The sequence below is a fragment of the Lissotriton helveticus genome, chromosome 1_1 (assembly GCF_964261635.1).
Source record: "Lissotriton helveticus chromosome 1_1, aLisHel1.1, whole genome shotgun sequence".
NCBI lineage: Eukaryota > Metazoa > Chordata > Amphibia > Caudata > Salamandridae > Lissotriton > Lissotriton helveticus.
The window spans coordinates 1,085,784,989-1,085,800,871 of NC_136057.1; the positions used below are offsets into that span (position 1 = coordinate 1,085,784,989).

The 15,883-nt window shown below is 45.4% G+C and overlaps 1 protein-coding gene across 3 annotated transcripts in view; it reads left to right on the top strand.

Annotated features, from left to right (window-relative positions):
• CAPS2 (calcyphosine 2) overlaps positions 1-15,883 on the top strand; it is an 887,654-nt gene that overhangs the window by 252,269 nt on the left and 619,502 nt on the right. For all 3 annotated transcript variants that reach the window (XM_078678143.1, XM_078678133.1, XM_078678152.1), the window contains one exon: positions 8,188-8,382. In XM_078678143.1, the coding sequence (XP_078534269.1) occupies positions 8,188-8,382 (195 nt within the window). The remainder of the gene's footprint in view (positions 1-8,187; positions 8,383-15,883) is intronic.

Sequence of the window (15,883 nt, forward strand, 5' to 3'; positions counted from 1 at the left end):
GCGAGGTGTCGAGCAGATCCCATAGCTCAACGGCATGTTTGCGTGCGGAGCGGGTGTTGAGTATGCAGCGGAGATGGTTGGGTCCAGTCCTTGGAGGTTTGGTGGGTCTGTCGCAGGTGAAGCTGCAGGTGCGGCAGGAGAAGGGTCTGTTTCGGGGTGGCCTGGAAGCAGGTGTGGTTTCGGCCGGTGTTAAGTGCGTGGAGGCTGCTGGCGTCGTAGTGGAGTCTGGTGTCGTGGCGTTCGCGGGGTCCAGGGCCTCTGGCGCTGGGCGCGGTCCAGGCACAGACGGGCGCAGACGGACTTGCCTTAGGCGTGCCAGCGGCACGCCCGCTGCGCGGGTCCACTGCATGGCCGCGCTGCTGCAGCCATTTTAAAGGGGCGCACGGTGGGCAGAAAATCAGAGTAGTACAGAGGTAGTATTACCCCTCTCTACCATAGAGTGCGCATGTCGGTGCTAGAGGTTGGCGTGCTAGTCTGCATACACCTCACACATAAAATGAAGGCTGGGCAGCGAACTCACGCATCGGGCATGCTGCTGGTGCGCCAAAGGCAAGCCTGTCTGCGTCCTGCCGCGCCCGAAGTGACCAGAGACCAGAAACCCTGCCCAAATCCAGCAGAAACACATTCAGTATGCAGCTGAAGAGCTGTTGGCATTTAGGACTCCCTGTGGAAAACGCAGCGACCACAGTAGGCAAGTCAATAGCTGTATGGGGGAGTGCAAGTCTGCACCCACTGTAAATATGAGCAAAGAGTATTGGATAAATGTAACACACAAAATCAAACTACCCAAGCAGAGACCAAGCCTTGGAAACTTGGCTCAGTTGATAGTCGGTCACTTCCTAAGCACAAAACAGAAATCCGACTGCTATTGGAGGGGGAATACCTTGATGTTTTGTTTATTACAGAAAGCTGTCTCAACAACTGTTCCATCCCAGATATCTTAATGGCCCTTCCTCCAGGGTTCCAGATATATAGACAGGATCGCGTTGGAAAGGTGAAAGGCGGTATTGCGATCCTGGCAAGAGATTAATTTAAATTTTATGAGCCCCCTCACTATATTAGATTGCGAAACTCATTTCACGATCACTTGTACCCCACCATATACTCTCTCAGGTTTGCTAATTTATAGGCCCCAAGTGCCTTGTGCTGAGTTCCTGGATAGCCTAATAGACACTTTGGCTAGTTTAATAGTGAGGAAATCTCATACTACTATCCTCTGGGATTTAAATATTCATTTGGATAATACGAATCTCCCGCATGTCAAAAGGTTGTTACAGGAAATTGAGGGATTACAGCGAACTCAATGTATTTTCTCTTCTACTCATATCAAAGGTCACATACTTGACCCTTTAATTTCTAATGATCCTGAAATTTCTTTATCCTTCCCAATAACTATGCAGTGGTCAGACCACTACTTTATTCCCTTTGCATTACATAATATGGGAGTGCAAATAAAAAATCATCATCCTACTATTAGTAATTTATCAAGGAACTGGGCAAAGCTTAACCTGGAAACCTGGGGGGAAACTATGAAATCCTAATTTAAAGGGAAATATGGAGAAAGCATATAGAACTGAGAAAGCTGAATCAACCACTCATTAGATATGGTGATCACGAAAACGATCCTTATATGAAGGGCAAAAGGGCGCCCTGGTTTAATGCTCATTTAGTGTCCTTAAAAAAGAATTGTAAAAAGTTGGAAAGGAAATGGAGGAAGGACTATGATCCGCATCTAAGAGATAGTTATAAGGTGGCTATCAGGTCTTATCATGACAACATTAAAGAAGACCAGGTGACATTTTTTTAAAACCAGATCAGTCAGGCTCAGAACTCCCCCAAGGAACTGTTTAAAGTAGTGAAATCCTTAACAACTTTAAATGATGATAATCTCACCTCTCAGTCCTCGGAGGGAAAATGTAATAATAACCTGGCTACCTTATTTCACAAAAAAGTCATGGATATCTATAGCTCCCTTCAGGGAGGAACAGGGGCAGTAACAAGTCAGGAAAGGGTCCATTACCGGGTCTTTAACATGCCCACCCTCACTCCGTTTCCTCTCGTTTATAAAAATTAGGTACAAACTTTTATGGTCAATATCAAATCGGGATCCCACTAGACCCTGCTCCACCGCATATACTTCATAAAGTCTCTGAGGAGGTGAGCCCATCAATAGTGGCAATACTGAATCAGTTCTTAGAAGCAGGAGAAGTCCCAATCCCATGGAAACATGCAATTATCAGACCACTATTAAAAAAACAACAAAAAAACAGTTTGGACTCTTCCCAACTTACTAATTATCGGCCTATCTCCCTTCTACCCTTCATTGGTAAGCTGATAGAGAAACATGTAAATGGAGCACCATCTGAGTACTTGGAAAACAACCTCTCCCTCCACCCTAGGCAGATTGGCTTTCTTGCTCAGCACGGAATCGGCTCTTTTGGTAGTCTCAAAAGAATTAAAAAATACTCTTGATCAAGGGAACTCTGCCGCCATACTACTTTTAGATCTAAGCGTGGCATTCAACACCGTGGATCACCGCATCTTACAAAACAGACTCAGACATAGCAGTGTACGGCATAAAGCTTTGGATTGGCTGGTATCTTTCTTGAAGGACAGATTTTTTCAAGTCAAGGAACCTAGCTTCCTTTCAAATAAAATGCCACTGACCTGCAGGGTCTGTATGCGGCCGTTGGCTTACCAAGTACAGGAGTCTGGCATCTCCATGATTGCGTAAACAGATGATACACAGCTGTCGTCTCATTTGATTCTAGCACCAAGATGGAATCTCACCAACTAGCGCTGTGCCTGGAAAGAGTAGTAGAGTGGATGACAAACAGTCGTCTTAAGCTGAATGGAGACAAGATGGAGCTAATAATCCTGGGAAACAAAGTGATCCCTAGATCTCGGTCTAGCTGGCCAAGCCGCTTGGGCAAGTTGCCAATCCCAAGTTCCTCGATCAAGAACCTTGGATTCTGGATGGACAAGGAATTAACAATGGCGATTCAAGCAAAGAAGTTAGCAGGGTTATGCTTTGGCATACTTCGAATTCTCCTTAAGGTTCTGGAGCTGATTCCTACTCATTTACGGAAAACAGTAATACATGCATTGATCATCTCACGCCTTGATTATGGAAACTCCCTTTACTTAGGGGCACCAAAATGTTACTAAACGATTTCAAATTGTGCAGAATGCTGCAGTTAGAATGCTGTGTAAGGTGCCAATTTAGGAAACAGTCGGAAAACATCTCAAAGCACTCCACTGGTTACCGATTGAGGTTAGAATAAAATTCAACGCACTATGCCTGACACATGAAGCCATTAATAATAGAGGTCCCCAAAAAATGAGAGACTTGATAGCGCTATATGTTCCCAACAGACATTTAAGGTCTGACTCTGAGCGCCAGTTAAGAACCACCAGAATAAAAAGAACTAGATAGAGAGGTAGATTTTTTTTGCGTCTGGCTCCTAAGCTATGGAACACCCTACCTCGTGAACTAAGAATCCTGGAAGTGGAATCAAACTTCAGAAAAAAGCTGAAGACTTGGATCTTTAACCAGTACCACTAAATCATCCCACTTCTCTATGCAGCGTATCTCACTCTCAGTGCTGGGAAGCCTCCGTGTACCTATGCGCTTTAAAAAAAACTATAACATAACACATGCCGCAGCAGTTACAGGATTGCCAGAGGACCGGGTTACCAAGAGAAGAAACCAGCCTTTTAAAGTTTTACAATACAGATGGAAAGGAATCGAGTCCCACTACTTAGCTACAAGGAAAGTAAAGGGTCTGCAACTGTAGTGTGCATTTTTGGTCCTGGATACAATAAAACGGTTAGCATTGGTTGACCTCAAATCTCGTGGAGGTATATATGGAGTCAAAAGATACCGAATTGGAAAATGCCATTGTGATAAATGGTTTTAGTGGCAAGTACATATATACCTAAAGGTTATCTTTAGCCACTGGTAGTCAATGAAGCTTAGTCAAATGGCCAGAAATTGGCATGGAATGTGGAACAGCAACTAACAACCAAGTCAGTGTTCTGAATTAACTGTAAGCGATTAAGCAGATAAAGTGGAAGCCATAAACGGGGGCAATTAAAGTAATGCAGACGAGAACTAATTGCCAAATGTATCGAAAACTGACAGTACGATGGATGCAGAATGAGAACTTTTATCAAACTTTTGAAGGAAAAGTAACAGGTCGATGACTTATTAATCTGTTGTACTGATACCCTAAAAAGAACACGTGCCCCTCAACCACATGAACTACTTTCATCCAAAATCAGTGTTTGAAGATTGTGTCTCATACTCTGGGCAACCTCTTCTAAGCACTTATGAAAATTGCGTTTTTCCCCGGTTTCCATCCAATTTTAAAATGAACTGTCCTATGTGCTCATGACACAATTGAGATACCAAAAGATGTAATCATACCAGCTAAAGGTGACGCATAGATTTGAGCTTAGGGAAGAATCTTGTGGCAAACCACATTTCACTGTTTTGGTAATTGAATGATAGTAGAGAAGAGAAACCGCTTAGGTGCGATTGGTCAGGAAACATGTTATCCAGTGTTGGTTCATGATGAACCTCAATTCATTGTTCATAGTATGTAAAGACGCCTCAGTCCTACGATGAGGGCTGAACCCTGTCTGGATATGATCTAAAATCTCATTAGTGACGATGAATAAGGACAGTTGTTGAATTATCACTTTTTCTGTAATTTTTGCTATAAAATGGTGTCTAAGAGATATGCCTGTTACTCCATAGAGTGACAGGGTCTGCTGAGGCTTTTTCAGCTAGTTCATTGCTAGATGATATTGTGCACTGGGCAAAAGTCAAGTCGAGAGCCTGATTTGATCAATTTCAAATTCTCAAGTAATGAACAGAAAGTCTGCATATAAGTAATAGTGCCGACGACCGTCTGAAGATATTACCTTAATGGGTACAAATGAGTTCTTAATACGTTTAATCTATCAATAAAAAAGAAGTCAGCACAAATTCTGGAGAGACAGTAGATGAACAACATCTACGTGCGAAGAATGTTAAAGACTTCCTAGAGAAAAGTTGTCTTCAGTAATATGTCGCAAAATAATGACTGTTTTTTTACTTCCTTATTATAGTTCTTAAAACCCTTAGAGCCTTGGCAGCTGTTGAATAGTCAGACAGCCACAAATACTCAAGTCACATTCAGCTCTGTTTTAGCTCAATGGAATCGTCCCCCATCCTCTAAAATGTCTCATCTGGTGCAATAAAGTCTAATGCAGAGGTCACCCAGTCATTGAAGTGCCAGTGGCCCAGAATGGAATAATTAACTAGCCATGATTCTAGGACCAAAGATCCGTTCTGCTTTCAAGTCTTGGATAAGCAGCGTCTAAAGCACATGTTTCCGCAGTTTGATCACTGCTACAGCAGTTTGTCTTTGAATGGCAAATAGAATCTCAAAATTGTTGCTCCAGTTTAGCAGATGGTAGATGGGAGTTGTCACAGGGGGTAAGGAAATGAAAATAAAATTAAACTAGGAAATTGTGCTAGCCTCCTCTTTCCACAGCTATTAAGCTGAGATAATGGCGTGTGCCCACAGTATCCGAAGGGTATCTGATGTTTTTTCCTGGGTAAGACCAAAGATCCGTGGTCCTCCGACAGTGTTTTTGTCATGTAAGACGACTCGTGGGAAACAGGACTCCAAGACAGTTGGTGTTCATTGTGTGTAGTTATGAATTCAGAATGTTACTGAATTGATAATCTGCTTTCTCCAGACAGCTAACGTTGATGTGCAGGATATGAGACCCAGTACAGCATCTGTAAAGTTATTACAATATGCCCCCTTCGACTAATCTGCAGCGCAGCTGCATGGGCTTCTTGACTTGCATTCTGTTACTACCATGAATGTCCACTCTGTGTTTTGCAAGCTGTGGCCACAGTCTGCCATGAAAAGTATTTACCTCGGCTGTAGTGGCTGATAAAATAAGAGTGTCTTCCTTTCTTACAAATTGTCATATTCTTCAGTCTTCCTCAGCGTCCAAGAAAGAGGGAGTAGCCATACCAATGAGAGCAATCTATTCACAATAGGGATTCATTTTCTGATAGTTGTGCAGTTATTCTCGCTTCATATGAACCTTTCCCCCATTAGTCTGGATTAAAACAATAACACTGTGGTATGGATGCTGGTTGGTGAGTAAAAGGGTAGGACTGGAATGACACATGCAAATCAATCCCAAGGAAAGATGACCTTCAGGGGCAAGAAATGTCCTGGTGCTTCTCCTGTGACTCATGCAAATCATGAGGCTGGACACAGGTGGATAAAAGGACTACCAGTACAATAGGTTTCATGGAAAATAACTTAGTTCAACTATTTTTAGGAAGCTACTCCTTAGTAAATTTAGATTTTTATAACATTTATCTCCACCCATGCATACGTATGTAGGAACATTCAAGAAAGGTAATTTAATCAGTTGCGTAACTAAAGATATTCATGTGACAAGATAGACTTCTGGAATTGATGTTGAGTTAATTTGTAACTTGTGTAGCTGTCACGAGGCTAAACCAGCTGCTTCGCCTCTGCTCAGTAGTCGAACTGCTGGACTTACATCATGGAGGTTTCATTAGCCACAAAGGAGCAGTTGGGGCTCTTTTAGAACCTCTCTATCTTTTTTTCCGTGCCAATTCCCGAAAGAAGCCTCCAGTGGCTACCTGTACCTAAGAGTTGTACAAGGGATGTGGGCTTGAATGGCTCTCTCTAGAAGGCGCAGGGCTCCGCAAACATCACCACTGGAATATTGATCAGCACTTCTCATCTGTGGACATGCCTCAGCAGAATCAGGCCTGTTAGAGAGGCATACTGACCTATTTAGATAGCACAATGATAGTTTGACGTTTTATGCACCACACGTAATAGTAGCATCCTGGATCATTGCGGCAGCACCTTAATATTAAAGGCACATGGCATATTACGACAACAGACTGGCATGTTTTAGCAGCAATTCCAATGGTATTTTCTATCTTGACACAGGAATTTTGATGTGTTCATAAGTTTCAGAGAAATCATGATGGGCCTACCTTCAGACAATATCTTCATCTTACTGGTATTTCTCCTGACACACTACTAGTTAGAGACAGCTTTAGATGTTGCACTAGCTTATGTCCCTTGCACAGCAAATGACTCTACGAGGAATAAATCTTTCAGAAAAATCCATATGTGACTTGCAGTTTGGAGGAATTATGATGTTGGGTATATAGCAGATACTGCAGTATGAAAGCATTGCTCTCCTTCAACACTACCTGTAAAACTGATGGGTGTTATCAAACATATATGGACAAAAGGTTCTTTTGGCCCGACTGGTTTTCTACATTTCTTAGAGGGGAAATAATCTCCCAAGTCCTCGAGCAGGGTGCGCTGAGTTTATTATACTGGCATTGTGAACATTTGTAGAGATTCTCTTGGACTCCTGTGTGCTCTGATCCCGCTCAATTGGTGTTCAGAGATTTTAAGTTCGAAGCGCAATTCCTTGCAATTTCTTACCAGACGCACTTGAAACGCCCCCAACTTCCCATCATTTAAAAAATAAATGGATATGTCACAAGCGTTTTTGCAAGCGCCTTTGTTTAATTTTGTTTCGTAGCTCGTCTCTTAGTATGCTTTTCGTACTTACTGAGTCTTTAGTATTGTGTCCTTCTAAATAATATCAAGAATAAGTTAAGACAATAGTAAGAGGTTAGTTGGTATAGTAAAATCTTTCACATGCAGCTTCAGTGGAAAATTCCCAATTCTGATTTTACTGTTGTTCATAACATTTATTGACCTAAATCTCTTGTTATGTTAAACACAGGTATTTTTAAATTGCACTTAACTTGTGGCATAATTAGTTACACGTATTAATGCTCATAATTTCAAACTAAAGATTATCCAGTAATAAATGTCTGTTATACAGAGTATGTATTATGCTTCAGGTGTTTTTAAATTGGCTGTTTCCAGTTTACTTAATCCATATTCAGATTGGCTTCCAGCAAAGGCACCTTGTAAACCGAAGAATAATTGCAGTCGAGTAGCTGTTGTAATTAAGGAGCGGCTCAATTTTCTGCCAGGCATCATTGATTGCATTAATATAAAATGGTGCTTAGAGTATGAATAATTTCCCTCTTTTGAAAGTTGTAGATCATTGTTATCCGCTACATTCCCGATTGCTTCCTTCTAGATTTCTTCAGAGCAAGAGAAAACAATACCTGAAAATCTGCCTGCTCCACCCAACAAATACAAACTGCAGTATCAGCAGTATGAAGCTGATATGAAAGAAGGGTACAAGCAGTACACACAAAGAGCAGCAGACCGGACAAAAGCAAGCAAGCAGCCAAAGCCACAGTCACCGGGAAGGCAGTCACCTCAGAAAGAGGTAAAGGACGTCCAGTGTGTTTACTGTAGCGTACGTATGTACTGAGACTTCTAAACCTTGAAGCTAGCTGGACATCTACAGAGCTTTTCACAAAAGTGAAGAGAACGGTGTAAGATTGTGTACACAGTTAGAATATTTTGGCGTGCTCCTTTGTTTTATGTACATAACCTTACATGAGGTGTGAAATGCAAAGTAGATAGTCTATTGTTATATATATTTATATATTTATTTATATATTTATTTTTTTATTTTGGCGTGTTTTCTTAAATAGCAGAGCGTCTTAAACCCATGAGCGGCAAGTCCCTACTGCGGTCCGCAGGACGGTCTGAAGAGGGGCGTTTAGAATTGGAACCTGTACTGTACATTTAGGGCGTTGTTTGGGTAGATGAAAGACATATGTATTTCTCCTAAGGACACAGACCTCCATTAGGAGCAAACACTTCTGCATTACTACTTACAAGCATTGTACAGCAACAAACGTGGCCTGAGGGCACAGGGTACCAAATAAGAATCACAGTGTCAATTCTAGTGGATGTACCTTCTCACCTCCTGGCCCAGGCAGTCTGACAAGCAGGGCACAGGGAGGAAATGGAAAGTCACCAACATGCACAACTATATGTGTTTTTGGCATTGCCAACTTAAGTACTTCAGCAGACCCAGGTAATACATATTATAGGGCCCCCTGTTTAGAACAATTTAAATGTGTGACCATTTTTAGCTCATCCAATCCATTATGATGTCAAACAATATTATATTCAACATTACATTTGTTTGTTTATAAAAGGGTACATGCAAAAAAAGCCAAAAGCCGAAGATGGTCAGAGTCCACCAGCCAGATGGTGGCAAAAGATTGCTTGAACAAGCATCGATACAGCCATTTTGTTTTTGTGCTTGGATCTAGATTTTTTGTCTTGCAACAATAGTGCTTTGTGTGTAATTGAATGTCTTACCATGCTCTTGATCTCGCAACTGTATTGATGTTAGTGGTAGTGTGCATAATACTAGAATAAGTAATATGCACATTGACTATGAAATTGTAACTTTAATTGCCAGATATTCATAATCCCACATAAAGTCCCCCTTCACTATTGACATTCTTGCTGCAGCAGTGAAAATCAAAGCACTGCTTAAAGCATTTTCACCATTTCATTCACATTAAAATCTGATGTTATTCTCCTTAATTCTCTTCCCCGGTACTGCCCTTCATCTCTTCTTTCTATGTGTACACTTCCCTTGCTAGACAGTGACCGTCACCTCTGTTGAGTAAACAGAAGGGCGCGAGAGACAGAAGAAGGAAACAGAGATAAAGAGAACGGTAAAGCTATGGAGGTGAATACAACTTGGAATTAGGTAGCGTTAGGTGAGGTAGGGAGAGATCAAAGAGAAAGAGTGAAAGGTAAGATCGCTAGAAAGAAAGAAACAGAGCGGGCAGAACGAGTGTGAAATAGGTAGCTAAAGAGATAAAGAGAAAGGTAAGGTTTTAGAGTGAGTTGGAGAGAGCTGCAAACAGAGAAGGAAATGTATAGAACAAGTGAGTGTGTGGGGTTTACAGACGAGTAGGGTTGAGAAAGATTAGGTAGAAAGAGAAGTGAGTTAGAGAGAAGTCGAGGCAAAGAGGCGTATACAACTACAAATGTGAGGTAGTGAGAGAATTATTGAATTATAAAAATGCAAGGTAAAGATAAAATGGTGATGCAGAGGCTGCAACATGAAAAGAGGTATAGAAAGAAAGGTAATTGAAATAAAGTAGCACCAGAGAGAAAGGTAGGGAGAGAGGGTGTGAAGGGTAGAAAGAGAAGGGGTAAAGAGAAAAGATAGATAAAAATGATGAGATAAAGAATGAGTTGAACTGGTAGAAGTAGGGAAAAGAATGAGAAAAGTGAAGTATAGAGAGATGGAGAAAAAGATGACAGGTGAAGTAAACCGCGACGGCGTGCATGGATCGCGGGTGGTGGGCCAGGATCGTGTCCGTGGGGCACATGTTGTGGAGGGCTATGGGAGGTGCGCAATGAAAAAAAAACACTTACCTTCCCTCTGGGTCCCGTATCTCTGCTCCTGCTCTCCTCGTCCGACTCGAGGAACAAGAACCACAGCCAGGCTCCCCTGACCAATTGCAACACTGCGAGCGTCCTGGTTCGATGCTCAGCCAGGGAATGGGGGCCTGGGAATGTTCTCCACGCAGGCTGTAATGCAGCTGCATGGAGAACAGGAAAAGTGCATATGACTGTTTTGGGCTGCCCAAGAGGGCCGGCACAACAGTCATGCACACTTAGGATAGCTGCCCTGGTCTGAGAGCAGAGCAGCCCTGCCCACCCCCCTGCCCGCCCGCAAAGCAGCACAGAAACATAAAATGATATTAACTCAAAGTTATTGTCATTTTATGTTTCCTTTACTTTGCACTGCTTAAAAGCAGTGGGGCGACACTCCTCCGCCATAGCGGAGGAGCCGCCCCTGGAAGTTAACCCCCGACGCAAGCACTACCTCGTGGGTGCTGCGAACAACCGTTGGCCGACGCAGGCCCGCCCACTCAGTAGAACGCCCACACCGCGATGTCCGCTGCGGTAAACAGGTAATGAGAGACGAGATTGAAAAAATGGTGAAGTCGATGGAAGGGAGGTACAGGGATGAGAGATGGAAACAGAGCAATGAGCTGGAGAGAGAGTAGCGAAGAAAAGAGAAAGTGGAAGTAGAGAAAGGTGGTGTAGATTTTGAGAGGGATTAATTAACTCACATATTTGCATATACATTAACCAATTGAGCTATTTCTAGTACTATGCTAACCTAAGGCCTGCTGGATCTCTGTAACAGATGTCCTTACCTAACTGGCCCTCTTAACACAGCAAGCTAATATTGTCACTACAGTAATACCCAGACATCCTAATGTTTGGTCATGCTAAAATCTGATTGTCTAAGACTTTCATCCTTCTAAGATAGATAAGTTTGACTCTGTCCTATCATGTACCATACCGTTAAACTTCAAAAAAGGTAGGCACAAAGAATCGCGGAGAGAGATAGAGAAAGGGGAAGACATCAGGGCAAAGTAGAGGTGTGGTAGAGAAAGGTCACCTGGGCAGCAGAGTTGCGGTAGACATAAGTGAAGTTGAGAGGGAGAATACTTAGGTGCATAAAGATGTGGAGGGAAGGCGATGAAGAAAGAGTGGTGAGCTAAGAGTGGTAAGGTGATGTACGAATAGAAACTTGATAAAGAAAGATTCTTTTCTGAGACTGTTAGGATTAGGTTGGGCAGGCCAAGTATGCACTTGAAGCCTCTGTGAACTCTCATCCAACTGTCAAATTAAAACTGAATCAGAGGGCGTGGACCAGCTAGGCAACATAGTGGGTGCATTGTAACTGCACCCTGTGGGCTTCCCCTCCATCCTTCATGATCCTTCTTTCCTAGTTATGGCGAGTCGGCCCACCTATGCAGAAGGGCTGGGGATCACCCGGCTGAGCCACAGAGTATGGATCATGGTTGGCACTTGGTGCAGGAGGGAAAGGGGAGTTTGGACCTTTCGAAACCGGACTAACTTTACCAGGGTTGGGGGTGGGGGCAGTGAATTGACTCTGGGACCTTGGGGAGGCGGGGGCCTCCGGGAGCGGCGACCCCTAACACCTTCTGGTTTCTCATGTTGTCCATCCCTAGGCTAGAGGATGGCGCAAGCAGGATGAGTGGACTTGTTCTTCCTCACCCCCTCTTCTGGACTGAAGGCAGTTGGGTGCTCGACATGGCCCCCCCGTATCAGCTTAGAGGCAATGTTGGAGTGAGTGTGAACTGGGGGGAAGGGAGCGGGCCTCTTTTATGTTGGGCGTAAACTGCCCCAGCTACTCATGCTGCCCGTCATAGAACAGACGCAGATGGTGTAAGCAGGCAAGGTGCCGCCTTGACGAGCCCCCCCTTCCCATTCCTCAACCCTCAAGTGGAGTGATCTATCATTGCCCGCAGCTTCACTGAGCCCCGTTGAAGGAGACTTGCCGTTATTTTACTTCTGAAACTGCGAGTGTTGGGCCACCCTTTACACAACAGAGGGTATAGTTCCTCCACTGTTGTACTAGCAGAGACATGGCTCCAATGTTGGGGGGGTGCAGACAAAAATGGACAGATACACAGCATCCTAGCATGGCCACAGAGTATGGGCCTTGAAGGTTCCTCGGCTACGCAGTCATTGGAAGCCATCAGTATCTCCATGATCCTGCAAGAATTTGGGACCTCCCAATAGCTATGTCACCTATTTGTGACCACCAAAACGCTGGAACAAAGGGCAAAGGATCCTGAAAATTGGTTCAGGCGTAACAACTTTAGGTTTGGTGGGTTCACAGAGTCTATCAGCCACACCCCACCAGATATATTCCTTGAAGACTGGATTGTGTCTTGGATACCTAGTGGAGTGCTGCCCGGTGGTGTGGGATAAAGAGAGCACATTGGGCAGTCCTCTATACCAGTGCCCTGGCACACCCCTAAGACCCTTAATTGCCTGCATCTTTAATTTTCAAGACCGGGATGTGATAATGTGAGAGGCGCGTAAAAAGGGAGAAAAAAATACTGCTCCTAGAGCAGACACACTCTGGTTCAGTAGGTGCAGAATTCTCAAGCAAGCCGGAAACAAGGCGGAGGCTCCCCAGACTTGTCTGGCATGGACATCACCCACCCTTGCATGGACCACAGAGACATGGAAGGATTGCTACATGTTAGAAATGGGATCTCTGGTTGGCTAAGGCTTGCGCCAAAGCCAGGCAGAGACCACCACTCTAGTCAGGGCAAGGGAGTTACACTCCAAGATAACCCCTGCTCACCCCCTTGGCAGCCTGGCACGAGTAGTAAGGCTTATCCTGGAGGCAATGTGTAAAGTGTTTGTGCAACACACATACACAGCAGCAACACACTAGGCACACCACAAAAAGGAACTCCACACAAGGTTATATATAAAAATAGCCTTTGTACTACCATAAACACATTAGATCATAATCATACAATTACACTGTGCCAACTGGCACTGGGCAGTATTTACAGGGGATTATTTACACCAGACAGGGCCACGTGGGCCTCGGTCAGAATCAGCACTTAGTAGAAATAGCACTTCTAGAACATAGAATAATTGTAGCACTGGTAAAAGGTAGGTACACACTATGCAATACTAATCACCTTAGGCATAGATCACGCAGGGAAACATGAACTCACTAGCATAAACTATACTAGGCAAAACCACCTCCTAATCATGAAAACATAGTTAGAGGTATCACAAGCATAAAGGCATTGTACATTATGCATAACTCACATTAGGCAATTATCATCATAAACACAGTAGGCAATCACCTTGCGCCAAAATCACATAGGATACTGACCCCAGGCCAACAGGCCTTCATTGGGGCTCACATGCCCTTTGTCCCAAAACTCAGGGCAGGCTGGGCAGGCAGCCAAAGAAGAATGCGCAAGAGTTGAGGGCCTAAATTTGGTAGCTGCCCACTACTTGCTGGGCAGCGTGCCTCCTGAGCCCCTCACTGGGACTCAAGCAGAAAATCAATGGGCCCCCAACGGCGCAGCTGCCTTCGCTCTCGCAGGGCAGCTGGCACGAATGGCCAAAGGGTGTGGGGCACTCTTGGGCCACCACTGGGGCCTCCTCACCAGAGTCTGGCCCCAAGTTGCAGCTGCCTGCGCTCTCGCCGGGCAGCTGAGGAATTTAAACAAACCAGACCTGTCACCGCTGTGCCTCCGGGCCTCGCTGGGGCTTTTAGGTGTCCCCACTGGGACTTTTAAATGGTCATGGCCCCCAAGTCCTCCTTTTGACTTCTATCCACAATGTGCCCTTAAAGGAGGTGAGACGGGCAGGAAAAGGAGGGGGGGTGGGCACCGGCAATGTGCCCCGACGCCCCCTCTAAGGCCAATTAACCAAGGAGCCCTACCCACGGGCTCTTTTCCTTCAGCCGCGGCGGGGGCAGGCACCAGCAATGTGCCTCGGGCCCCCTCCACCTTAACTACACAATGCCACCCCACTCACCGGGACCTTCAGGGGTGCTCCTCTTCAACTTGTGCGGCGGAGGGGCTCTCCTCTCCACACGGGAGCCCCGTCAGTCACTGCAGGACTCCTCCGCCTCGCTGGGCACCACGGGGCTCTCCCTCGCTCTCGGGGGCCCAGGTTCAAATGCCGCCTTTGCCGCGGCTCCTCTCCTGATCCGGCTTTCGGGTGATTCCGTGGGCGTGGAGCTTCCTTCAGAAAAACGGAAGTCCCGCCCCACGTCAGGCAATGCACAGCCTGACTTCCTGTTTAACTCGGCCGCAGAGGTGATTTCATCAAGGTCTCGGCAATGCGGGGTAGGCTCCCGCTGTTGAGCACCTAAAGTCCCTGGCAGGGTGGGCACCCGCTAGGGGTAGAATAAAGATGCGGGGAAAATGCAGGGTGGGCACCTGCTTACCCAGAACAGTTAAACAAGCGGCAATTCTGCGGGGTGGGCACCCGCTTGGAGTGCACAAGGGTGGGGGAATCCCTACGTCGGGATTCCCTCAAAATAGGCTGCAGCTTCGTGCTGCAGAGTCCCCGCGTTCCTCTCTCTTCCTGGAAATTTAAATAACAGCACTCCTAGCACCAAAGTCCAGTACTTCTCCCAGCAAGAAAGATATAGCGCTCCCAAGGCGCTTTAGAGGCAAAGTCCAGGGGAAGTCTTTCAGCAAGCAGGGGGGGCAAAGGCTGGGCCCAGGGGCCAGCTCACAGGGCCCTCCAGCAGGGAGGCAGTCCCCAGTGGCGGTCCTCCTGGTGCCCAGCAGCAGCAGGACCCCCTCAAGTTAGGATCAGAGAATTCCTTTCATGGGATCACAGCCCCTTTTTAATACACATATTTCCTTTGTCTATAGGGTGCAGGGCAAGGGGCAAACCAAATGCATCTGGTTCTGGAGCACTTTGTTGTGCTCAGCCCCTCTCCCTATTCACAGGACAGGCTAGGGACATCAGACGCACCACAGGGGGCGGAGCTAGCATTGTGGAGGGAAGGCACAGCCCTATTCAGGTCCCAGGTGCACTCCTCCCTCCTATCTACATGCAGATCTCCCCATTCACCACTGGGCAGATCCATCCTGACTCCTGTAGCCAGGCACACCAGCTAGCTCCAGCCAATCACAAGCCAGACAGTCAATTGACATTCACTACACAGACATGCCAACTTCTAGAAGTGGCACTTCTCCACTAGACACATTAAATCTGCGCACACCGTCGCGCAACATTTAATCGAACGAGTTTGCACATACCAAACTCGCCCCTGCACACCCCACACATCAGGAACTACTAGGGACACACATATTCCCCATGCATTCCTATGGGAGGGCAGGCCAATCTCACCACATGCACTCAGGCTGCGCACGCCCTTTACACTGAGACACAGATTAAAAGGGCTCAGAAGCCTAAAACCACTACCATCAACTCACATTAAAAAGCAAAAAGTTTAGGGGTGAACCTGCCAAAAGGGCCAAGTCCAACACTTCAGACTGCTGTGACCGGTGGAAGGAATTAGTCTT